Source organism: Molothrus aeneus, chromosome 5 (assembly GCF_037042795.1).
Source record: "Molothrus aeneus isolate 106 chromosome 5, BPBGC_Maene_1.0, whole genome shotgun sequence".
Classification (NCBI taxonomy): domain Eukaryota; kingdom Metazoa; phylum Chordata; class Aves; order Passeriformes; family Icteridae; genus Molothrus; species Molothrus aeneus.
Genome location: NC_089650.1, coordinates 45,070,837 through 45,093,488, shown reverse-complemented (window position 1 = coordinate 45,093,488; position 22,652 = coordinate 45,070,837). Strand labels below are relative to the sequence as shown.

At 35.9% G+C, this 22,652-nt stretch overlaps 1 protein-coding gene across 2 annotated transcripts in view; it reads right to left on the bottom strand.

Moving 5' to 3' along the window:
* Nucleotides 1-1,028: 1,028 nt before the first annotated feature.
* Nucleotides 1,029-22,652, bottom strand: part of MDFIC (MyoD family inhibitor domain containing) — a 50,403-nt gene continuing 28,779 nt past the window's right edge. For both annotated transcript variants that reach the window (XM_066550532.1, XM_066550533.1), the window contains exons 4-5: nucleotides 17,041-17,316; nucleotides 1,029-4,531 (exon numbers count right to left, since the gene is read on the bottom strand). In XM_066550532.1, the coding sequence (XP_066406629.1) occupies nucleotides 4,284-4,531; nucleotides 17,041-17,316 (524 nt within the window). In that variant the 3' untranslated portion in view covers nucleotides 1,029-4,283. The remainder of the gene's footprint in view (nucleotides 4,532-17,040; nucleotides 17,317-22,652) is intronic.

Sequence of the window (22,652 nt, the reverse complement as noted above, 5' to 3'; positions counted from 1 at the left end):
CTATGATCTGTTTCCTTTTAGAAAGTTACAAGACTGAAGACAATAAAAGCTTTAACATGGAGATACATCAATACAATTGGCACTGCCCTCCAAGAATATACATCAAATATTGCAACCATAAGATACATTAAGATAATGTAAAAAAAGTCCAAGTGTGGGAAGAACTCAGGAAATTTTCTCTTTTAGAATATTTTAAAATCAGTGATTCATCTAAGTCAACATACAATTCTTAACATGAGAACTATGACTGAAATAGACCCATTAATCAATCCAAAACTCCTGAATGTTCCTGATCCTTCTTCACAGGAGCCATTTTTTTCTACAAATCTTATGTATTATGGATACTGGCTAGACCAACTAAAATAGGTGTCAAATGATGCTATTTTTTCTATGCGTTTATAAGTTCTTTTACTAAAACAATTATTTTGGTGCACAGTCTCAATGCAAGACTTCATGATACACACTCAAACACAATTTCTGCCAGTTTTATCATCTTTCCTCTGTAATGGCCAGAGAAGCAAGTTTTTTTGACCCTCTATGGTGGTATAGATGTAGAAAAATTAGTGCAAAAGACTGCAGACATGCAGTTTCTGCAGTTTTAAAGTATTATAAGATGTTCACACTCAGCTTAAGCTGACATGAAAAAAAAATAATATGAATACTAAGAGCCAATTGCACTCCTAGTTCAGCTTGTTTTTAGTAAACTGAAGACTTGCAATGGATGTATTAAAATAACTTTCATTTTGATAAAATTTAATCATTACCATAATTTCACCTAATTAATCCAATTTCACCAAGGAATGAATTTTCCGTCTTACTGACAAACTTTTTTCCTGCTGGAGGCTTCATGTTAGCACAGCTTCTAGTGCCTGAGTTGGCTCAGCTCCACTTGTAAGACAACTTGTACACCGATTCACCCTCTGTGCAAGTTACCCAAGGGTTAAAGTAGAAGAAAAAACACAAAAAGACATTAAATTATTCTTCAGAGGAGTAACAAGGCAAGACTACTAAAGAGTGATAACCAAAAGTTTCAAAATAAAGATCTTTATTTCAAAATAGTGTTTGCAAGTAGCACATCCAATTGATATAAAGTACAAACATCATGTCTTTCAAATGGGCCAGTTTGCAGAACTATAAACTGAAACACTGTACAAGTTCACAAGTACTATTATAAAATAGACAATTAAATTCTAATGTTTTCATTTTATTTAAACTCTATTTTCACATTTGATTTCTGATTCTGTTTTTTTTTTATTACAAAAGGTGCTTACAAGACTGATTATAGAGTGAAAATTACAAAACAGAATTTAAGGATGTAAATATTGAAAGGAATTCCTTAAACTACATGCTAATATTCTCTGCTATAAAGATACATTTTCAAAAGTGCTAATATCTCTATGACAAACAGCAGCAGATTACATTTAAATGTCAAACAAAATACACAATTTTTTATTTTTTTCAATTGTCTGTAATAACACTATTTTCACTTCCTTGTATTTCACAAAAAAAGTGGGAAAAGACATATCTGTGTGTGCATATCCAGGTGTGTGAGAAAAAGTATATACACATATGCATGAACAAAGTTCTCATAATTATTGCTTTTATAATTTCAATAAATCAAAAACCCACTAAGTTCCAGTAAGTAGAAACAAGGCCTTGTGCAGGACAAACTCTGAAGATAACTTTTACACAGGAAAATAACTCCCTAGATTGGTATTTTTATTTTTTTTTTTTAACCATATCAACCTGTGGTAAAAGTAATTTTTAGTAAGATCTAGCATTCACTAAAAGCATGATAACAAATGTGCATTTTCCAAGCACAGAACTGGACCTGTTCCAGCAGGGCATGGACATTGGGGCAGCACAAGAGACAGGGAGTCCTCTTCCCTGTCCCAAAAGCACAATCAGACAAGAAACAGCCCTAATTCACCTCTGTGACCAGAAGGACATGAGGAAAGACAGTTCATGGTGCTGTCTAGCCCCAGAGAACATGTTCCCACAACCACGGTGTCAACCACACACCTACAATGGACAAAGTACTGTCTAGACTTTTTCCAAGGTGCATTGAGTCCCAATGCTCACTGTGATGCCCCCAATTTCCCCAGAGGCATTATGCCTTACAAAGACAAAATGCCTCCAGGCAATGCCACTCAACCAAGGCACCTCTTCCCCCTTCCCAATGTGGTTCAGCCTTTTAGGAGTCATAATTGAGCCCCATGAGCCTGATTCTGAGCACTGGGAATTTATCAATTTAACTATATTATTCCTTATTAGCCTGCCTATTACCATAATATTTTTGTGCTCTCTAACTGGAATTTAACCAATAAAAAATTCTGACATGAATAGAAATGCACTTAGTTTATGGAATACAGATCAGAATCTGGCCCAATATATGGCAAGAAAAAAAAACATAATAAGAATAATACTTGTAGTAACTATCAAAAAAACAGATTAGGAAACCCTCTGAGGGTGAATCTGCATTGCATCAGAATACACCACAATACTGCATATGCTAAGGCAAAATGTAACACTTCCCAGCTCCCTAGCAGAGTTAAGGATTTGGCTTCAGTGATAACTTGCAGTAGTAGGCACTACTAGTCAGTGTTCACAAGAAGCAGCTTTGGTTAATATCAGACCATTTGTCGACTTAGCTTCACACTCCTGTGATCTTTAGCTTGTCACATTTGCATAAACTGAATTCACTATAGTAGAAAGAGACATTTATGGCCAATTCACTCAACACACATGCTATTGGCTATTGATGACTCCTGTAACAAGAACTGAATTTAGGACATCTACAAATCTATGCTCTACAAATGGAATACCTGGAGTGTAAACAGGAAAGTTTAAGTATGTGAGATCAAGATATGTGGGTGGTTTACAAAGAACAGTTTGTGAGCTACACACCTGGAGGGTAGAAATGAGCAGATGGTAAAGAAAATGGGTGGACTGATTCCCTAAATCTGGGAATGCCACAAACCTCTTTGTGTTCGACAATTACAATTACAAAAGAGAGATATTTCTTGGAAAACCTTAATGGCGTGAACAGGGAATATACAGTTAGGTCCAACAGATCCTAACTGTATTTTTCAAATATTTTAAATACCAGTCCTTTTATTTTTAAAGCATATATTTTTATATGATCTTTTTTTACACAGTTATTTAAAAATAACATTTAAAATGTATCTGAGAATAAACATTTTTCACTTGCTTTTTGCATGTAAGAATATGAAAGAATTCCTTAATAAAGTCAATTTAAATTTGTTTTTATGCCGTTTAAATTCTACAACCCTCTGTAGATCTTTCCTACACCATAAAGAAATAAACAGTAAGTTATGTAACACTGGCTCCAAAGCCACAAAGGGCCATGATCAGGCCACTGGTTGGTGGCCACTGGCCACCACTTTATGCACTAGTTTAGATTCTTGAGTTAACTTCTAATAATTTTCCTCTAATAGCCAATTTTTGAAGTATCGTTAGTCTATTAGTTGGTTACTCTGAGGATGTGTTTCATGTCTACACAGATTTCCAAAGTCTCTTTTAAGAGAAAGCATTTCAAGTAATCATAGTACTGAACTAAAATGATAAGGTGTCTATTCTGTCTTGACTGATGACAAAGAAATCCTGGTACTCTTCTAGCCCAGGGCAAAACTTTTATTTTACTTTAGATTGTCAGATAATCTCAGCAATGGGAAATACCAGGAACTGCTCTCTAATCAATGAGATATTCAAAACAAAAGACATATTGCCGACATGACCGCTATAGCAAAACCAGTGCAAGACTTCTGGCTTTTGAATTAAGTTTAAAACAACGGAGCAAAGTTGCTTTCAACCCAAAGAGAGAGAAACAGAGATATCTTGATTTTCAGAATGCCTGTAAAGGCATGTTATGCATGGAGGCATTTGAGTGTTTAAACATTAAAGTAGGTAAAGGCAAATACTTAAGGTTTGCCTTACAGTCTGTTCTCTGACCAAAACCTATCACTCGATTCAAATGGGAATTTTGCCTTCATATGGCCTGCAGTATCAGGCCTATAATTCACTTTCAATAAACTCTTCCATTTGCAAAGCCAAAAGGAAGCTGGAATGTAGCTTTAGTTTCACATACAAAACTATACAATTTGTATTAGAATACAGATTTGAGGATTGCTTTTTTAAAAAAAAATATTTATATAAAGGGAATTAACAGTGCAAGTGTGAAAATCTTACCTTGTCTTTCTTCAAATTTACTTAAAGAAAAGCTCTCCAGTTTTATAGAGAATAAAATAGAAAGGGATAAATTTTCACGATGGGAAGCAGATCCCACAGCATTCCATGCAGATCTCCAAGCAATCTGAAGATTCACAACAGGCGTCCATGATGCCACAGTCCATGTCACATGGGCAGTTACAGTCATCCCCCATCTCGTCCCCACAGCAACAGCAGCACGCTTCCGACGTGCAGATGCCACAGGACGCTTGTCCCAGAACAATGTTACAGAGGGTGAGAAATTCACAGAACAAGCAAGCCAGGATACAGTGAACACAGCAATCTTCATATGCAATAGTTCAGTAGCATGTCAGGAGCAAACAAAACAATGAAAAAAAAAGGCAAAGAAGAAAAGAGAAAATCATTAATATGTCATTCTAAATCCAGATACATGACAATGTCAAGTAAGCAGCTGAATGAAAATGGTTTGGAGTAGACATAATCTAGTACAAAAAAAACCATCTTCATATCTTTATGGTCACTTCTGCAGCTCAACTCATTTCCAACTCTGTGTAAGTTTCCTGACACCACTTCACTTCATACAAATCCCAAGTACTAAACTGCTCAGAGCCGCTTAGATCAATATCCTTAGTCATTTATTATGTAAAATATCCATATCTATTATCTTCATTTATACATTCTTACACAAACTGATAAAAAACAATTTTAAAAACAACTAATGAGGGAAATAGCACAAATCATTTCCGGCCCTTCCCAGTTCATCTCACCTTTCTGAAACTATTTTGTTTGCTCAATACATGTGAAGAAAAATAAAGGAGTTGCCTAAACATTGTTGCTTTCTTTATTGTTTTTTGCACACGTTAAAACCAGCTTAACTGCATGTTATATGCATTTCTTACTTTCAACAATATATAAAATATTCAGTCAAAATACAGATTCTTCTCTTGCTTTAATACACAAATCTACTAAATAAGTACCATTCTTTTAATGTACTATTTGAATCTTCAAGAGTTCTTAACTATACCTGAACATCAATATCCAGCTTTTAGAAGTACTACTAAATTACACAGATAATTAAGGTGTCTCACAAACTATCTGCAAAAAATACGGCACCCAAAGAGTAAATATATGGAATAACTTCAAACAATAATACATCCATGAGACATGACAGGAAAACAAGGATTGGAACTAAACATGTGCCAGTGAAAAGGAGACTGCAGGATTGAGGGATATACTCTATTTACATAATGTGTATAAATTCATATGTATAAACATATTTAATTTGTCAGAGGCAGTGAATAGTCATTCAGAAACAAAACAAAAAATTGAAAATACAAGATGTGTTCAGGATGGAGAAATACATTTCTTTCCTAGCTTCAGCTTTCATTCTTTTTACTGCCTGTAAACTTTGAACTCTTTAGCCACAGACAGGTGAAGACTAGAAAAATGTTCTGGGGGAAATATCCTGCACAACCTTACCCTATCTCTTGTCTCTTGTAGGACAGTCGAGTCCAACAAGTCCCTACAAGTATCCTCTATGAGAGTCTGTTAGGAACCACAGAATATTGAGCTATATGGACAGTTGATCTGAGCACCTACAGACATTCCATTCTATAGATGTTAAGTTCTCACAGTTCACAGGCTGAAGACTGCTGTCATAGGGGAAAATTTGCAATTACTTGCAACATCAATACTATTATCAGGCCTTCTAACCAAATTTATAAATGTTAAAAATTGTGCAATAGCCATGACAGGTATGTTGATTGATTCCAAATACCTCTAACATTGCAGAAACTCTGACTGTATGATACTGCAGTGGTGACTTACACAAGCAAGCATGAATACCTTCAGCAATGCAGCAACAGAGGCTCAGACAAGCCAAATTTGTCCCAAGAAGCAAAGGAACTACTTGAACCCTTAGCCCATTCCTACTTACTACACTACTTAGATGCAAACTTAGCTTGGACATTTCTGTACTGCAATGTGGCCACAGTCATAATGTACGACAGAACCCTCATACCCAAAAGGAAAAAGATGGAAATTTCATAAAAAGCAAGAAGAGGGAAAAAGCCCCAAAACTCTAACCTTAAAATATCCCTACTAGTGTGCAGGAAGCAAAACTGAGAGGAAACCACAGGTACATTTAACATGCTTTAAAGAAAATTGTTTCTTGTATTAAAAAGCTTTTATTCCCAAAGACATAATGTCACTAAATAAATGACCTTCATGGAAAACACAGAAGATATGTGAAAAAAAGCTGGAGAGTATCAGTCCACTGAAGAGGACCAAAGCCAGACTGATAGCGATTAATTAGCTGGTTGTCATGGAGATGGTGTTAAATATGCTCAGGTAGAATCTCCTTTCAGATTTTCTTTTAATATGAAGGAAAAAGATAAAGATGCCAAGAGTTCTATCTAAGAAACCTTTATATTTGCGGAACTAAGGTTTTAGTATATCACATCTTTAAAATACAGCTTGAAGAAGCTAATACAACAACAAATGTCATTCTGGAAATTTTTTTTAGTACACCATAATGAAACTTTGCGTGTATATATATTGTAAATAAGATGTCCAAAAAAATCTTGCCTGCTTCATGCAAGGATATGTAAGATTGCAGGAAGAGGAATACACATTCACAGACATTATAATACGTTTCTAGTGATGGGCAAGGAACAGAGTTCATAGATTATAAAACAGAGACTGTACTCAGAAAGCATTTTCTGGACCCACAAAAGAACTTTTCCCTCCTAAGCTAAAAAATCCACCAAATCAAAACTTACAAGAAGAGGCCACATAGATTTAAATGAACACATTTCAAAGGTAAAAGCTATGAAAAATGGTCCAAGAGACAGTAAAAAATTTTGGCCATTAGTATTTTTATGGAAACTCTACAGAGGGTCTTTATTTCCATCTCTTTTTCAATGACTGAAACACTAAAAGGATTTATTTACCTACTCTTTATTTTTATTTCCTTCTCTCCAGATGGCAAACCTAATATTTGATTCAAAAAATCTTTATATAACAATTTTACTTAACCTGCACAAACAGTTGAGAGAAAGCAGAGATACCCTTTAGTGCTCTCTTCATTCTTGCAATGACTCATTTGCACAATGAACATAAACTTTGATTCACATTTCAAGGACAAACCTGAAATAATCATGCTTTTATGTTCTTCATGTTATTGACTTTTAATAGCTATCCAGGTAGCAATTATTTAACACATGACAAAGCATGCTGTTACCTAGTCCTACCTAACTTGGTGAATTCAGGATCATGACTCTAAAGGGCTGTATTACAGTTGGATAAAATGGGTGGAAGAATAATTTCTTCCATGTTTGACCCCTATTTCTTGGCTTCTGATCTACAGATGCAATTATAGGAAAAAGATACACTGTATTTTTGTAGTAATAACAATCCACCATGCCACACAAAACTCATCCTTCTCTAGTATCTACATCCCTGCAGCAACCTGTCAGTTCCACAGAAAACATTACACAGCTAAAACTGACTGCTGGTATGATCAGTGGAATACAGCCATGAAGGTGCTATACAAAGCTCACTTCAAAAGAGATGACCACAGGTTTTTCATTACCATCTTGGCGACCACTACAATATATTTCATTGCTTGCACAAGACACTCCAGTAATTTTTTCCTGCTTATAAGACCAAGGAGACTATTTAAAATTACATATTATTCTAAACCTTAAAATTAACTAATAATTAAGAATAACATTCAATTAACATTAATTAGATGTTAAGATTAACATTAAGAATAAAGACTATACTTAACTTCCACTCTTTAACCTCACCCCATAAAAATCTGATTTTTTTTTTCAGGTGACTGAGGAGTGGATCACTTTAATCAAACTAGAACTAAATATATTTTATGTATTTGTAAACTTGGTGATTTTAATGTCTGATAATGTGTTTTCTGGAAACCTTGAGTATATTCTAGTCTTTTCTAAAAAGGAAATGACACAGCAATACCAGTTATGATACGGGTGCTAGCTTAAAATTTCTTTAAGCTCTTTTTTGTTTATTTGTTTGTTTGAGAATTAGAATCTTCTTTTCCCATTAGATATAGTACCAATCAAGAGTTAGGGGCACATCTTTATTGTGGACAGAACTCCATTAGTCTTGACATTCATGATGCACTGCTGTTGATAGTAAGTTAACTCTGAAGTTTCTGAGGTTTAAGCTTTCATTAAAGCGATTTCCCTCTCTGTGGAAGTATTTAAGTTTCATCGCATCACACAGGCAAATCATGAAGATAAGCTTTTTCTTAGGACTTCCACACTAAACCCACACCAGTCTCAAATTACCATTGTTTTTCAATTCTTATATTACACTTGTCTTTAATTGAGAAATGCTGCACTAGAGACTGTCACTACATAACAGTGAGGATGCCGGGTGCAAACACTGTCTAGAGGCATACTTAAAAAAAATAAATTCCAAACCACTATATCTACCTTAGTTATTTTACCAAATGCTTCTGATTTCATCAAAACACTCTATCACATTTGTTGACTAGATCCAAGCTCCCATAAGCTATGCTAAATGGCATAAATTACAGCAGTCTTGATCTGTAGGCAGTGCTAGTACATTTTATTAGACCAACTCATGTCTGGGGAAGAAAGGTGAGCTTTCCGATACTCAAGCTTATCTTCAATTATTCTTTCATTTTGTCTGGAATGAAAATTAGACCTGAAGTTAAAAGGGGCATCCCATCTGACACTTTTTAAAACCAATGCAAGTGAAGGTGCTCCCTTAATCCTTTGGCACATCCCCAAAAGGCACAAATTTCTTAGGGAACTTCATCAAAACTGTTAAACAATGCCAAGGCAAACAGAACCCAACCAGCATGTTCAAGTTTTTGCTGCTTTATATCATACACACACACACCCAACCATGTGCTGATTTAACCATAAAGTGGATACAGTACATGTAACATCTACTTTAACTGAGTTTTAAATATTACCACAGACAAGATCCAGACAAGAAATAGGCCTAAGATCCCTTCAAACTGTTTACACACTGTTATAAAAGCCAAGAAGTCTCCATTTCTAACTCACCCCAGTTATAACAGCTACACTCATTTAAGGAAAAGAAACAATATAAAAATAAAACTATTTTAATGTTTGTCTATGTCTTTAAACACTGGCACATGCACACCACTTTTTTCTTCTAAAACTTCTGCATACAGATATTACTATGGTATACAATTTCTTTCAAATACTGAAATATACATTTAAATTATTTAAATTTTCTTTGTATAACCTCCTTTTCATTTCTATGAAAAGCTGCAGCTCTACTTAAAAAACAGATTTTGAAGAGAACTATCAGCCATCAAAACTGTACAGGAAATGCAGAAGATGAACTGAAAAATGCACAGAGAAATGTATGTACCGGCTGCTATGTGCTGCTTTTGTAATGTTTGACACTAACCTGTCACAAACTGACTCAAAAAGCTTTCATACCAAGCAGGCAGGTCACATATGATTAAAGTTTTTCATGTCTACAGTGATAAATAAGCTCACTTACAGGATGGTGACCTTGGTCAGCTTCTTACTAACTATATTCACCAAGTTCAGACCACTCAAAACAAATCTCCAGGCACTCTGCTGTCTCACAGAGAGAATCAAAAAGGGCAAACCCACAATCAAAGTGACAGCTGAGGTCTTCAGCAGGGGCTTGCTGCAGAGGGCCCCTGCAGAGCCCTGAACAGAAGCCCCAGCAGGCGCTACAGGCGTCCCGCAGCCCGGCAGCGCGGGCTGGCAGCGCACAGCGCGGGATGAGCGCGCAGCCGGAGCGGCACAGCCCCAGCCAGGAACCACCCTGCACATGGCTCCTAAAGCCTTGCCGGGGCAGGGAGGGAGCAGAATTCCTGAGCAGCGGCACACGCGCTGCCACACCGCCCACCACTCCTGCAATGGGGCTCATGGGCAGCCTCTGTGACCCACTGTCTATCTTCAGAGAAAAATCACTGCACCCAGGAAAATGTCCACAGGAAAATAAGCAAAGGTTGAAAGAACAAACTGACATGTTGTATGGAGTATGGTTACTTCTAGATGAAAGACTGACATTTATTAAGACAGGGGAAAACATACTTAAAAAGGCTAGTATACGTGATATTTCACCATTTAAAATAAAAACCTATTACCTCTATTGAACAAGAAAATTAAAACGTTACCTGAACAGCAAATCACACTAAACACATGGAAACTTTCATCAAAGCTTATATTCTAAGCCCTCAATACAGATATAACCTCAGGAGTAATTTCAAACATACAGATATACTAAGAAATCTGCTAATTTCCAATACCTAAGACTTCCTTAGAATATGAAGCCTTCATTGCCACTGCTCACCACTGCAAATACTGAGACAAGTTACGTCAAGCTAGACTATGTCCTTAGGTGCTAGCTAGACTATGTCCTTATAAAATAGATGCTGTTGAAAGACCTTCTTTCTGTTATAGGCCCTGTTTTCCACTCAATCCTGTTAAAAAACAGGTAAATTACCTTTCAAGACTTCTGTGCAAAAAAGTTATGTAAACCATACTTAAAACACATCACTCTTCAAAATGCATTCTTAAAAAACACACATTTGACCATATGATAATGTTATTTGCCCACTGCCTGATTGACAACTGTGTTCTGATACAACCTTGTCTAACAAAGACCCTTGTTTAGCAACTCATGCTCACACACAAATCCACTTTGAACCAATTTCTAAAACATAACAAAATTTCAGCTGAAGTAGAAAGATTGCAGGATACTAACAAGTAGCTGCCTAAATACCACTTAATGCTATGGGATGGCTTTCAGAATTGTATGTATGTTTAAAAAAAAGCCAGGTTGAGAGATGGCCAATAGATACTTCTGCAATGTTAGGCTATTGATGCACACTTTTACTGAATTTCAGTAAATAATACCAAACAAATGACTGAACAGTATATTAAGAAAACTTAGTGCTGCTGTGATGTCCCTCAAGAGGAAAAAAACTCAACACAATCCTATTGCAAATCATGTGCACTAAAGGACAGTTTCCTGGAAACCATTTTTCCTATATAAAGTTATAGAAACCAAAGTAAAACACCCCTACTTCAAATAGAAGTCTGCTAGCATGCTAAGACAACTACACATTACTTTCCATGTATATGCACCTACTGGCTCTTAAGACCCTGGCTTAACACAAAGGCTATTTGTTGGATTTGCTTCATCTTCAGTTAAGCCATCAGTACCACTTGGGATATTATAATAAATTAATGTTGTCAGCAGCATGAGTTAAATAGTGTCCACCAACCCCATGCTTTGATTCAAAATCTAGAAGAGATGAAGTTGCATTATACTAAAAAGAAGGGGGAGGAGGAGAGGGATGTCTCGTTCAAATGCAACCTGAAATGTTGAATTTTAAACACTGGATTTAAAAAAAAACATCCACACTTTCTTTCAGTGAAATAGTTCATCGCATCTCTAAGCTCAACACCACAAGAAACACAGTCTGTTAAGTTGAGGAAGGTTGCTTCAGGCTCTGCTTCTGGGAAAGCATGAATGGTAACTTCAATGTGATGGCAATTCTGCACTGGCTGTCCTTCCCCAGAGTCTCACCCCCATGCTGCAGGCTTTCCTTATCTAGCTCACTTCTGCATCTAGCCTTATTACACTTCCTAAAGATCTCTCCTGAAAGAAACCCATTGCAAAGAAGATGCCTTCTATTGCCTTTCTGATTTAGAGAACTTGGGAAGGAAAGAACAAAGAAGATCTCACTGTCCGTACAGGAGGCAGGCTTATGATCTGTTCAGCATAGTTTAACAATCTACTGTTTCCAAATGAATACAGCAATTGTGTATGCTCAAAGCCTTTTGAGTGAAGTACCACATTAAACTCAAATTATCGAGGCATTGGAGTTGTAGGAATTTCTCTGCCAAACACAGTAACTCCTGAGGTCACAATAACTTGACCAGAAGTGAGAGCTTCATGTCAAAAACAAATAAAAATCTGTATTCTCTCTCTCCATCCTTAAACTTTTCATAAATTATTGCTCTGATTCAAAAAATGTATAACATCAAGCTTCATAAGGACTTGGTAGGAAAACTTGGTTTGGTTTTTAGAAAATAATAAGCACCTACCTTGGCCCCTCACTCCCTTAATTAGATTCCTCTTCCATCCTTCCCCTGCCCAACTTTCCTTTCCTCCTCCAACTGCACGTCATTATTACTTCCCTTCCACCACTCTGATACACATATGTGTGTATTCAGTTACTCATCTGTCTTCATTTCCTGACATCTAGATCTACTGTTCTGCTGCCTCATTGCTGTCTCCTTTAGACCTCCTCACTTCTGTAAGCTTCTCTGGAAAGGTCTGCATCTGGATCCGCATCAGGGCTCTGGATACTCTGCATCTGAACACAGCAACTAGATTGTCTTCCTTTTTACTCATTTACAATAGCTTTTTTATGTTTCCAAGGTGTTTTTCTCCACTGCTTATAACAAATGGGTGCAAAATAGTCACAATTCTCTTTGCTAGTGGCCTACCACCCAGAATTTTGGAAGTACTGTGACACCTCTGGCATCAATAATTCAAAATATTATTAAAATTTCTTTGAGCTAAATTTTTTTTTATTCCAAATATTCACTGAAACGTATCCAGTCCCTTTGAAAAATCTTTAGAACTGAAACAGTGTTTAAAAACTGCTTTTTAGGAGTGACACTCCAACTATTTCATAATTCCTTTGGTTTTTTGTAGTGTAAGTTACAGAGCTGAGTAAGATTTCTTCAGGGACAATATGGATTAATAATAGATGTGGAGGAAAAGCAGAACTGGTGACTGCACTCACAACCTCCTAAGTCTCACTGGATGTGAAAGTGTTTCTAACCAGCATATTCTGGAATGCTGACATGGTCACATATATTACAGACTCACTTAAAAAGTAGTTTTTAAAGCTTTTATACCACTGCTATGAAAATATCTGTTACAATTTAAGCATTCCCTACACAAATTCAGCTCCAAAAGCTCACAAGATATGACCCACAGCACAAGTGGAGTTTTCAGCTGGAACAATTAATAAAAGAGCTCTTAACTGTGGTGGGTGAATTTTTGAGGGGTGGCAGACTGGGAGGTTTCATAGCTTGTGTTAGGACTGCCTAGTACTTTGGAGACCAACAGGAGCAGCACCAACCTTCACAGGCAGATCTGCTAGCCAGGGTAAAGTAATACTGAACTTCATTTAGCTTTTTAGTATATATACTGAAGTCTGCAGTATGAAGCAGCATGCCACATTTCAAATAAGCATGAGCCCAAATATGCTCTTGTGCAGGATGGGGGGCAAGCCCATCAGGTTTCTTGATTCTATCCTGCTTGAAGCCCATCCAGGCTTTCTGTTCTGTCAACAGATACAATACTCTAGAACAAAGTACTAGATCAGGACAAACTTTGCATTACAACCAAGTATGGTGCTCCAGAAATATTCACATCTTGTCTTTTAAGAAGAATCAAGAAGAATGCAGCTTTTGGGAAGGATAAAAATGAAAAATATTTTGTCTTTCCTATAGCTTAAACTCAGTTTGACAGACAAAATTTTTGCTTGTCTTCCTTCTGAGGACATAGTCGATTCCTTTTCTCTGGCCATCTTCCTTCACTTAATTTCATTAGTCTCCTGACTGACAACAGATAAAAACACTCAAGGAGGAAGACAAGGCAGATGAAGTAAAAATACAGGGTGTGTATTTTCAGGTTTAAAAAACCAAACAAGGTTAGCAGTTAAAGAATAAAATCCAAGGTACTACATAAGGAATAGCAAAATCAAAGTGAATTGAAACATCTGAAAGTGTACAAGTTTACCTTACTTCTTTCTACTAAAATTTTCTGGATGCTACAGTAAACTAGGCAGCTGAGTTAATTTAGGTGATTTATTACTCAAAGTACAAAAGAAATATACTCTGTCTCTTTCTCCAGAAGACCATTTTAAAAACTGCCTAGAAGTTATATTATTACACTATACATATATGTGCCTGAATACAAACACACACCTTCAAGTAAATTCAAACCCCAGCAACTCTTCAGCAGTAACCAGTGGCATATGAGGTTAGCATGGTACAAGTTAAAGCAAGGCCAAGTAGTTCAGCAATGTCACAAATAATTTTCAATAGCTTTGTATCTTTTCCATCTTCCTGGAAGCTCTGACAATAGCCTCTACATAAATTCAGTGAATCAGAAGAGGCAACTTCTCAGAAAAATGCCTCTTTGCCCAAAAATTATACAAAGAAGCTGCAAAAGTTAGGTTCAAATTAAACTGTGTATACCATTTTGAAAGAATGTCTATGCAATCCTCAGTCACTGAAATTAATAATATACTCTTCTGGCTTAGTATAATTAGATTTATTTATCAAGCATATCCATATATAGATATACATATATTCCTGATTTAAATGCAATTACAGTCCTTTAAACAAGTAACTGGGCTAATTATATCAGGTTTTTGTAATGCAGTCTTCCAGAAGTAGTCATAAGGGGCTAACATGACATGTAGTAATAACACAATTATTTTTAAGCTATCAATAAATCATTTCTCCTTTAAAGAGTGTACTCTTCTTTGTGTTAATTTAAATATTTCAATTGACTGTTGCCAGACTTTCTGATTGTGCATCTTCTAAAAAATTAGGATGATAGAATAAATGAAGTATATATTAATACTTCCTGAGAGGTAACAGCTTGATAAGAACACTACTTATAATTTATCGTTCTGTCATGTAGCCCCATAGGGTACCTTACTGAAAAACTGAAGAAGCTGTCAGAAAGCTTGTATATGTGTGCATGCAGATGTGTTTACACAAATATAAAACATGCCTGTCAGAGAACTGTAAAGCAAAATAAATTTCAAAACCAGAAAATCACTTTTAAAAACAAATATTCCCTTATGGGCATATTCCAATACACCAGACATTAATCATTGCACGATAAAACCTGGGTTTTGCTCAGACTGAGTAACAGAAAAGTTAAGAGCTGCAGACATTTGCAGAATGGGACAAGCTACTCAGGGCATATATCCAAGTTCTTACATTCAAAAGGACATTACAATGCCAGATGTACAGTGTTGACTTTGTTTAACCTTAGCTTTTAGGTGACTTGTGAAATTGCTTGTGACAATAAGGACTATCCTCTATTTCTCTGCTTTGAAAGAATGCAAGTTATACAATGTGACAACACTATTTAATGATCTATATTCTAATCAGAGATGCCTTTAAGGATAACAAAATTTCTACTGCATATAAAAATATTGTGTGATGGCAACTAACACAATTGTGTTGGATATTAAAATCAGACATTAGAATTTAGAGCTAACCCTAAGACAATAATAATTTTCTCCTCAATCACTTTTTAATTTGACGTAATTATATTCAGTTATTAAACGGAAAAAAAACCCAACAACTGTTTTTGTTACAGGATAATTTTAGAAGAATAAAGGAAATGTTTGCCATAATTAGTTGTATAGGGGAATGAACAGGATAGGCACTGCCTCTGAAACAAGTTTGTTTTTTTTTCTTTGGAGATTGGATTTCTTAAATTCAGAGGCCTGCACATGAACAGATGAATGATAGATAGACTGTATCTATCTAGGATTCTTAAGATACAGTATTTTCAAAGTGCACTAAGGAGAATGATATAAGGATATTTCACATAACAGAAAAGGGAACACAGGAAGTATGAAGTTGTGATTTTGGAAAGAAATGTTAGAGGACTAAAAGTGCAATAGAAAAGTAACAGTAGATTCTTGAAAACAGACATGAAAATAAACAACAGCTAGGGGGACCAGCCCATGGAAGGGTCTGACTGAAGCTGTTGTTGATATTACTACACAGATTCACTAAGTTTGACTAAAGTAGTTGAAGCCAAAAGGCGTCACTCCACTGATGTCAGGCTTCATTCAGGGCACTACATGTGGTCCTTCTGATCCCTCATCCTTTCATCTAGGCTGAGAATCTTCCCCATTTCACTGAACACTACCATCTCCCGTTTCTCTAGGAGTCTGTGTCTGTCCCCTCCCTCCAGAGGTGTTTTTTCTTAACCAGTAACATCTGTGCCTGCCTCAAACCAATAAAATTTCTAGTGTCTCTACACTGCTCTCATTAAGGGCCGTAGCAAAGTCCATTGAGTATATTAGTACTAATGGGAAGGCAGTGGAGTGAGAAGCTCAGGAACTCTGGAACCTTAAGTGTAAATTCAAGAAGTGAGAGCACAGAGACACAGCTAAAACATGGGAGAAATTATTTACTTTTGCTTATTTAAGTTATGCAGGAGTATGAAGCTTTTTCATGTGCATTATCTACATCCTAAATATAACATAAGGCACACTGAACACTGAAGCACAGGTCACTGTTTTATTATCTAGTGTTTAGCCCTCACAGCTAGTCAGGATATCAGCTAACAGAACATTTCAAAAGCAAAGTCTACCCTCCTGGAGCCTGCCATTACTGGATTTAAATATTTACTATGACTCAAATTAGTAGTACTTTAATGGTTTTTTTTCTGATGTACGTGTGACAATGTTGACAGGAATTTCTATCAGTTCAGGATGCTAAGTACAGAGACTAAAACATTATCAGATCATGTTGACCAAATGTCGAAAGCAAGAACTCTCCCATTCCTTCCCTTTCTTTCAAATACTTAATATTTTCCTTTGGGAAAGAAGCATGTATTTTATCTTAATAAGTTCTGTTTGCTTCTAGAGTATGAGTCACACTCTTCAATTATTTTCAGTTGATTGTATAATTTTTACTGAGGTTTGGTTAGTCTTTATTCAGTTTGGTTTTTTTAGTAAGAATATCAGCTTACCTTCTGGTGAGGTACCTGGCTTTTGAGAAAACACAGAGCTTATTTTACTCTTCTTGCTGCTGTTGCTGTTGACAGACAAGGTGGATTGAATTTTTCTGTGCATTTTTTCTGAAACAGGAGACGAAAGCTTTCTGTTGTCTGCAGGCATATGCTTGACCCCGTTGTGAATTCCACTTCCATTACTCAGACCCACATGGCCATTTTGGATTTTGCCACTTTCTTCCTCACTCCTTTCCAGTGCTGAAGCATTTGGCTGAGGCAGACGTTGAGGTTGTGCTTAAAGAACAAGAAAGAAAGGGTTAATTTAAATTGCAAATTGAGAACTGACCACTTTAGGCTAGACTGGGAATGCAACTTTCCTTGCTGTTATTGATCTAAAAACAGACTGACAGGTTAACATTCCCCATCAAGACAATAAATCAAAAAATATCTCCAGATTAAAAATAATTATTAGGTATTCAAAAAGCATGTCACATCTGCTGAGACCTAGATTGTCCATTTGACAATGCAAGGAAAGGCTTGCAAAGCTCTATGAACTACACAGAGAGAATAATGCAAGCAACTTGAAGAAAAGGAAAAAGTCAAGATTGGGAAGGAATGTGGCAAAACTGAGATAAATTTGTATTGATGTAATCAAATTAATAACGTGTGAAATACACCCAAATGAGAGAAAAAGTGTAGGAGTAAACATACAGACCACAGTAATGGGCTAAGATGCAGGCTGCCAGCCTTCAGAAAATAACCTGAGTGACGTGGTAGGGGTCCCCTGACACTCAGCCACACAATATATTGTAGAAGAACAGGAATATCCAGGTAACTAACAAGTTTGAGCTTCAATTCATAGAGCTGATGGATTACAGAGAAGCACAAAACCAACCAAGATCTGGTTCTGTGGAACAGGTAACCAGAAAGAACATGCCTTCAAACACCACAGAGCTGTGGCAAGCCAGAGTCCCCCCCGCCTCTGCATTTTTCAACTCAGAATCACAAGTTAAGAAATGTCTGTAATGGGCCAGTTCGGAATTTAATGAAAACATTTAAATGGTCAAAGGAATAAAAAGAAAAACCCTGTCAAGGCAAGTATCTGCAGTGACCTGCCTAAGTCTCCAAGAGTACATGCTATAAACTCAACCTAGTGAATAAGTATGAAACTTGGCCATTTTGTGTTGAGCTAATGTATCAAAAAGGTGAATATTTGTAACATGGAAAAGGGATTTCCTATGTATTCTTTAGTCTGTAACTAAAGAAAATATGAATAACTTCTTAATGTAAAGCTTTGTAATAAAGAAAAGTGGTTTCAATGTAACAATTCTTATTTAGAAAAAAATAATGTAGATTTCATGGGGGAAAACTAATTAAACTATAAACACAGTAACACAACAAGATTTCACAATCAAAAAGCATCAGCCCAATCATCTCTCCTAATCAAAACACTGCTGCATCATGCTTGGAAATAAAGAGGTTTCCAGACAGTCCAATCTTCACCTATTTAAAAATGTTATGTCAAAGAAGAAGTCCAGATTCTATTAGATACCCAATGGACAAGGAATGAGTGCCAGCAGTAAGGAAAAAAAGTGTTGCAGTTCATTCTCTTTTCAGATGATTCATATCCATTTTCTGATGATTTCACAGTATCAAGGTAAAAATACACACAGATAATTATAAGCAGCTTGTTCCAAAAGAAGCTACTCTACTGATCACTTCAGGTACAAGTTAACAGATTTTCCAACAAATACTACTGGGGCAAACAGACCAAGGTGGTCACTAAAAGGACCCAGTTCTAAATTGCCTAAACAAACCCACTATGCTTTCCTTTTATCCAGAACACTAACACCGCTCTCATATTGCTTTCTTCATGATCATAAACTTTTCCAGATTAAACTTCACACAAATCTTAAACTTTATGTTCTGGTCACGCTCACAGGTAACAAAGGATTCTTTTTCATAATAGTTTAAATATGAACTGGTTCATGCTTTTCTTACCACTTGATATTTCAGTCATGCCACTAATGTTTTCAGAAGATAGCCTTGACTGCCTACATTTATCTAGGTCAGAGTAACCCTGCTTGAACCTACTTGACCAAAGTGATAATTTTCTGTTGCAGGAAAGAAAGAGAGGGCTGGGGGAAACATTCATGTTTTAGACTCCCCAAAGATATTACAGGGAATACAAAGATCAAAGATCATTCCTTTCCATTACCAGTAGTAACTGCTCAGAAACCTCCAAGCCAACAAAACAGGAGCACACTATCTGAGACCTGAAGTAACTGGTACCCAAAGGCCTTTTTATTGACAACTCTGAAACTGCTCCTCCTTCAATTTTGCATTAGTGTTTGTAAAATCTATGAACAGAAGCATAAGAAAGGCACTTTCTTCACTTTGGAATTCAATTTGTGCTATTTATGCCTTGAGAGGCTACCTGGAACAGAGGCTAGACAGTGTTAAAGGAATAAAGTAGGTGTTTATTAAAAGGCCTTCAAAGGATACACTTTGGGCACTACCAGAGCCTGGCCAAGATGGACCCTGGGTCACACCTTTTCACACTTTTATAAATTTTGTTCATTTACATATTGGGGTTAATTGTCCAATTACAGCTTCAGGTTATGCAGTCCCATCCTCCCAGATTGCTCTCCTCAATTCCCTGTTGTTTATACTTTTTGGGCCTGAAGCTGCAATGGTGTCCTTGGTTCTCAGGCTGGAAAAGGAATGTTTTGCCTCACTAAACTGTGAAGAGAACTTGCTAACACTTTATATGAGGTTCACAGTTATACACTAATGCAGTGCAGAATCTGGAAAATATGAAAGCTAAAACTTAAGGCATCACTATATATTTGGTTAACATTTCCAAACTCTCATAAACATCCCAAACCAAATTTTTATGGAGTTTTCTCCTATTTGAATAAATATTATTAAAAGTATACTACCAGGAACCCTTTGTGTAGATTCTCTTTCCATGTATGTGCAAAATAGTCATAAATCTTTGCCAATATCAGAAATGAAAATTTACTCTCTAAAACTCAGTGTTTATGTCTACAGCACCCCGTAGTTTTATCTTCATTATCCCACTTAAATGTAAATTTTGTAATTAAGGAACAGTGTTTTTCACATTTCATGTAATGTTTCCTCACCCTGCATTGCCTATGATTCCCTGCTGTGGAGTGCAGTTGTACCAATGAACTAGAATTGCTGGGGAGCAGTTAACCTCCCTCAATAAACACAAGCAATAGACTTTTCTAAAAATTCTCTATGTCTGAATGTCAGTTTATAAAACTGACATCTATGACCTTTTGCTAAGCCAGTTAAATTGATGGTGGCAGCTTACAAATTGTTTGTATATTTTAGGGGCTTTGCTACAATACAGTAACTTGACAAAATATCCAAAATTCATTCTTTAAAATTAGGTGTGTTTCTGTCAAACTGTGGATAAATGGAAAGTCTTGGAAATCTGAACAGTTACAGGTTTTTGATTTTATTATTATTTTTACTAATGGTTTAGGGACTTTTCTATGTTTTTTTTATTATTTTAATTTTTTATTAAGTAATCCTGCTCCCAAAGTACTCTTACTTGCATCTTTTAGCATTAACATACAACTTTTTAGCTGACTGGCTTTACAGTATTCACTTGTGATACGCAGGTCAAATCAAAATGGAATAAAACCCCAAATGGATTAGTTATCTCAATTTAAATTTATTTTAACTTTATTGATAATTTTGCACTAGGGAGACTTGAATCTTATGGTTAAAACACACTTGAAACCAATTAGGAACCATATGACCGCATTCTAGCATAAAGAACAAAAGCAATTGACAGTTCCGAGATTAAACCACAACTACTCAGTTTAGTACAGAAATATTTTTACCTTATTTTTTAAAGGTTGTGTATGTCTTAAAAAAAAAAAAAAAAAAAAAGGTGTAATATGGAGAACGACACAATGCTTCTTAAAACACAGTGATACCCAGGGACTCTCACTCTCTCTTTAATGATCCACTGCTCTCATTCAGCTGTCTTTCTTTTTTCAAATCTTTACATATGTGACAGCTCTCAAAAGTAGACCATAGACCATCTGGCATTTTCCGAGGTGTAACTTGTGCAAATTCAGCTCTACTGGGAACACAATGCTATCTTCTGCCTGCGTTATAAAAGATACAATAGAATGTAGAACTTATGAGTTGTTTTGAATTATTCATTTTTTGCCTGTATATTCAAGAAATTTTACAAACTCTGCATTTTGTACTACATAATCACATGCGTTAAAGGTACAAAGAAACTTTTTGACACCTCTTTTCTACAGAAAGATGGCATTTTGTTTGATATGTGAACATTCAGCGCCTGTTATATCATTCTAAACAGGCCGTGTGCTGCTACAAAAGATCCCATTTTACACTCTATGTATGAGCAAAAATGTTATTCTTGATATTCACTAACTAATGCAACACACATCAAAATTTCAAATGTGTGTTGGATGAACATTCAGCATCATCAAATCAGGATGGTATTGGTCACTTACTATATGTTAAAGATTTAAGAAAAAAATCATTCCTCAGACAACGCAGAAAAATTGTCGTTTCAAACATCTACAATGAGTAGTTTCAAAATGTCCTAAGAAATACCATGCTTTTCAGGTTAATATGTTTTTAATCTTTAGCAAAACCAGTAGATTTAAGTCAATATTTTATAAAGTGCTAACACTAGTGGATTTTCAATAAGAATGATAAATATTAGATTAATGATTCAATAGACTGAATCTTTTTTGATAGAAAACTAGCAGATAATACAGGTAGTAATAACTGCACATGAATCTGCTGCCTTGGAAAAGCAATAAAAAGGCCATATATTGCTATAGCATATAATCTATTAGCGTGTTTCACACTTCTTTTCGTTGGTTTCCTTGCAAAGTGGGCCTTAATACAGTGACTTCTGCTGTTATTTAACTGACTTTGCACAATAATTTAATTGTAAGGTTATTATCTGGTGAATTCAAGAAGTAAACATTTATAATGGTTTTTGATGGTTTTGAAGTAACTATGCACATTCTCCTTCAGACTGTAAAACTCTTAGCACACTTTAAATGAATATTACATAGATATGCACCCTGACTGCACACTGATTTACACCTTGCAAAGTCCCAGCTGTTCTTAAAAGAAAAATTCTGATGCATGCATTTAACAGGAAAATGTATGTCAACATAGGGAAACTCTCAACCAAAAGAGGACCAAAAGAAGACAGTCTAAGCTATCATTAGGGATTTTATACAAAACACAAAAACAAACATACACTGAATGCAGACTCCTCTGAATCAAAACAAAACATCAGGCGGGAGAGAAGAACTGAGACAGTTAATTAGTAGCCTAATCACATCAAAAGCAATTCCAAAGCAGCTGATACAGACACCCGTGGAGTTTTGCTAGTCTGGCCAATGAAAGTGATGGAAAAAAAACTTTCCAGTTTACAGCCTGAGTTATCTGACTACACACCCAGAGAGGGAAGAACAATTTTTTTCCTTCTGTATAACACAATAGTTTATGATGACAAATCAGGCCACAGTAACAGTATTTTTGCAGGGGGATGTGGGAAGAATAAAATGCACAACTCCTGGTTGTAAAAACTGTAA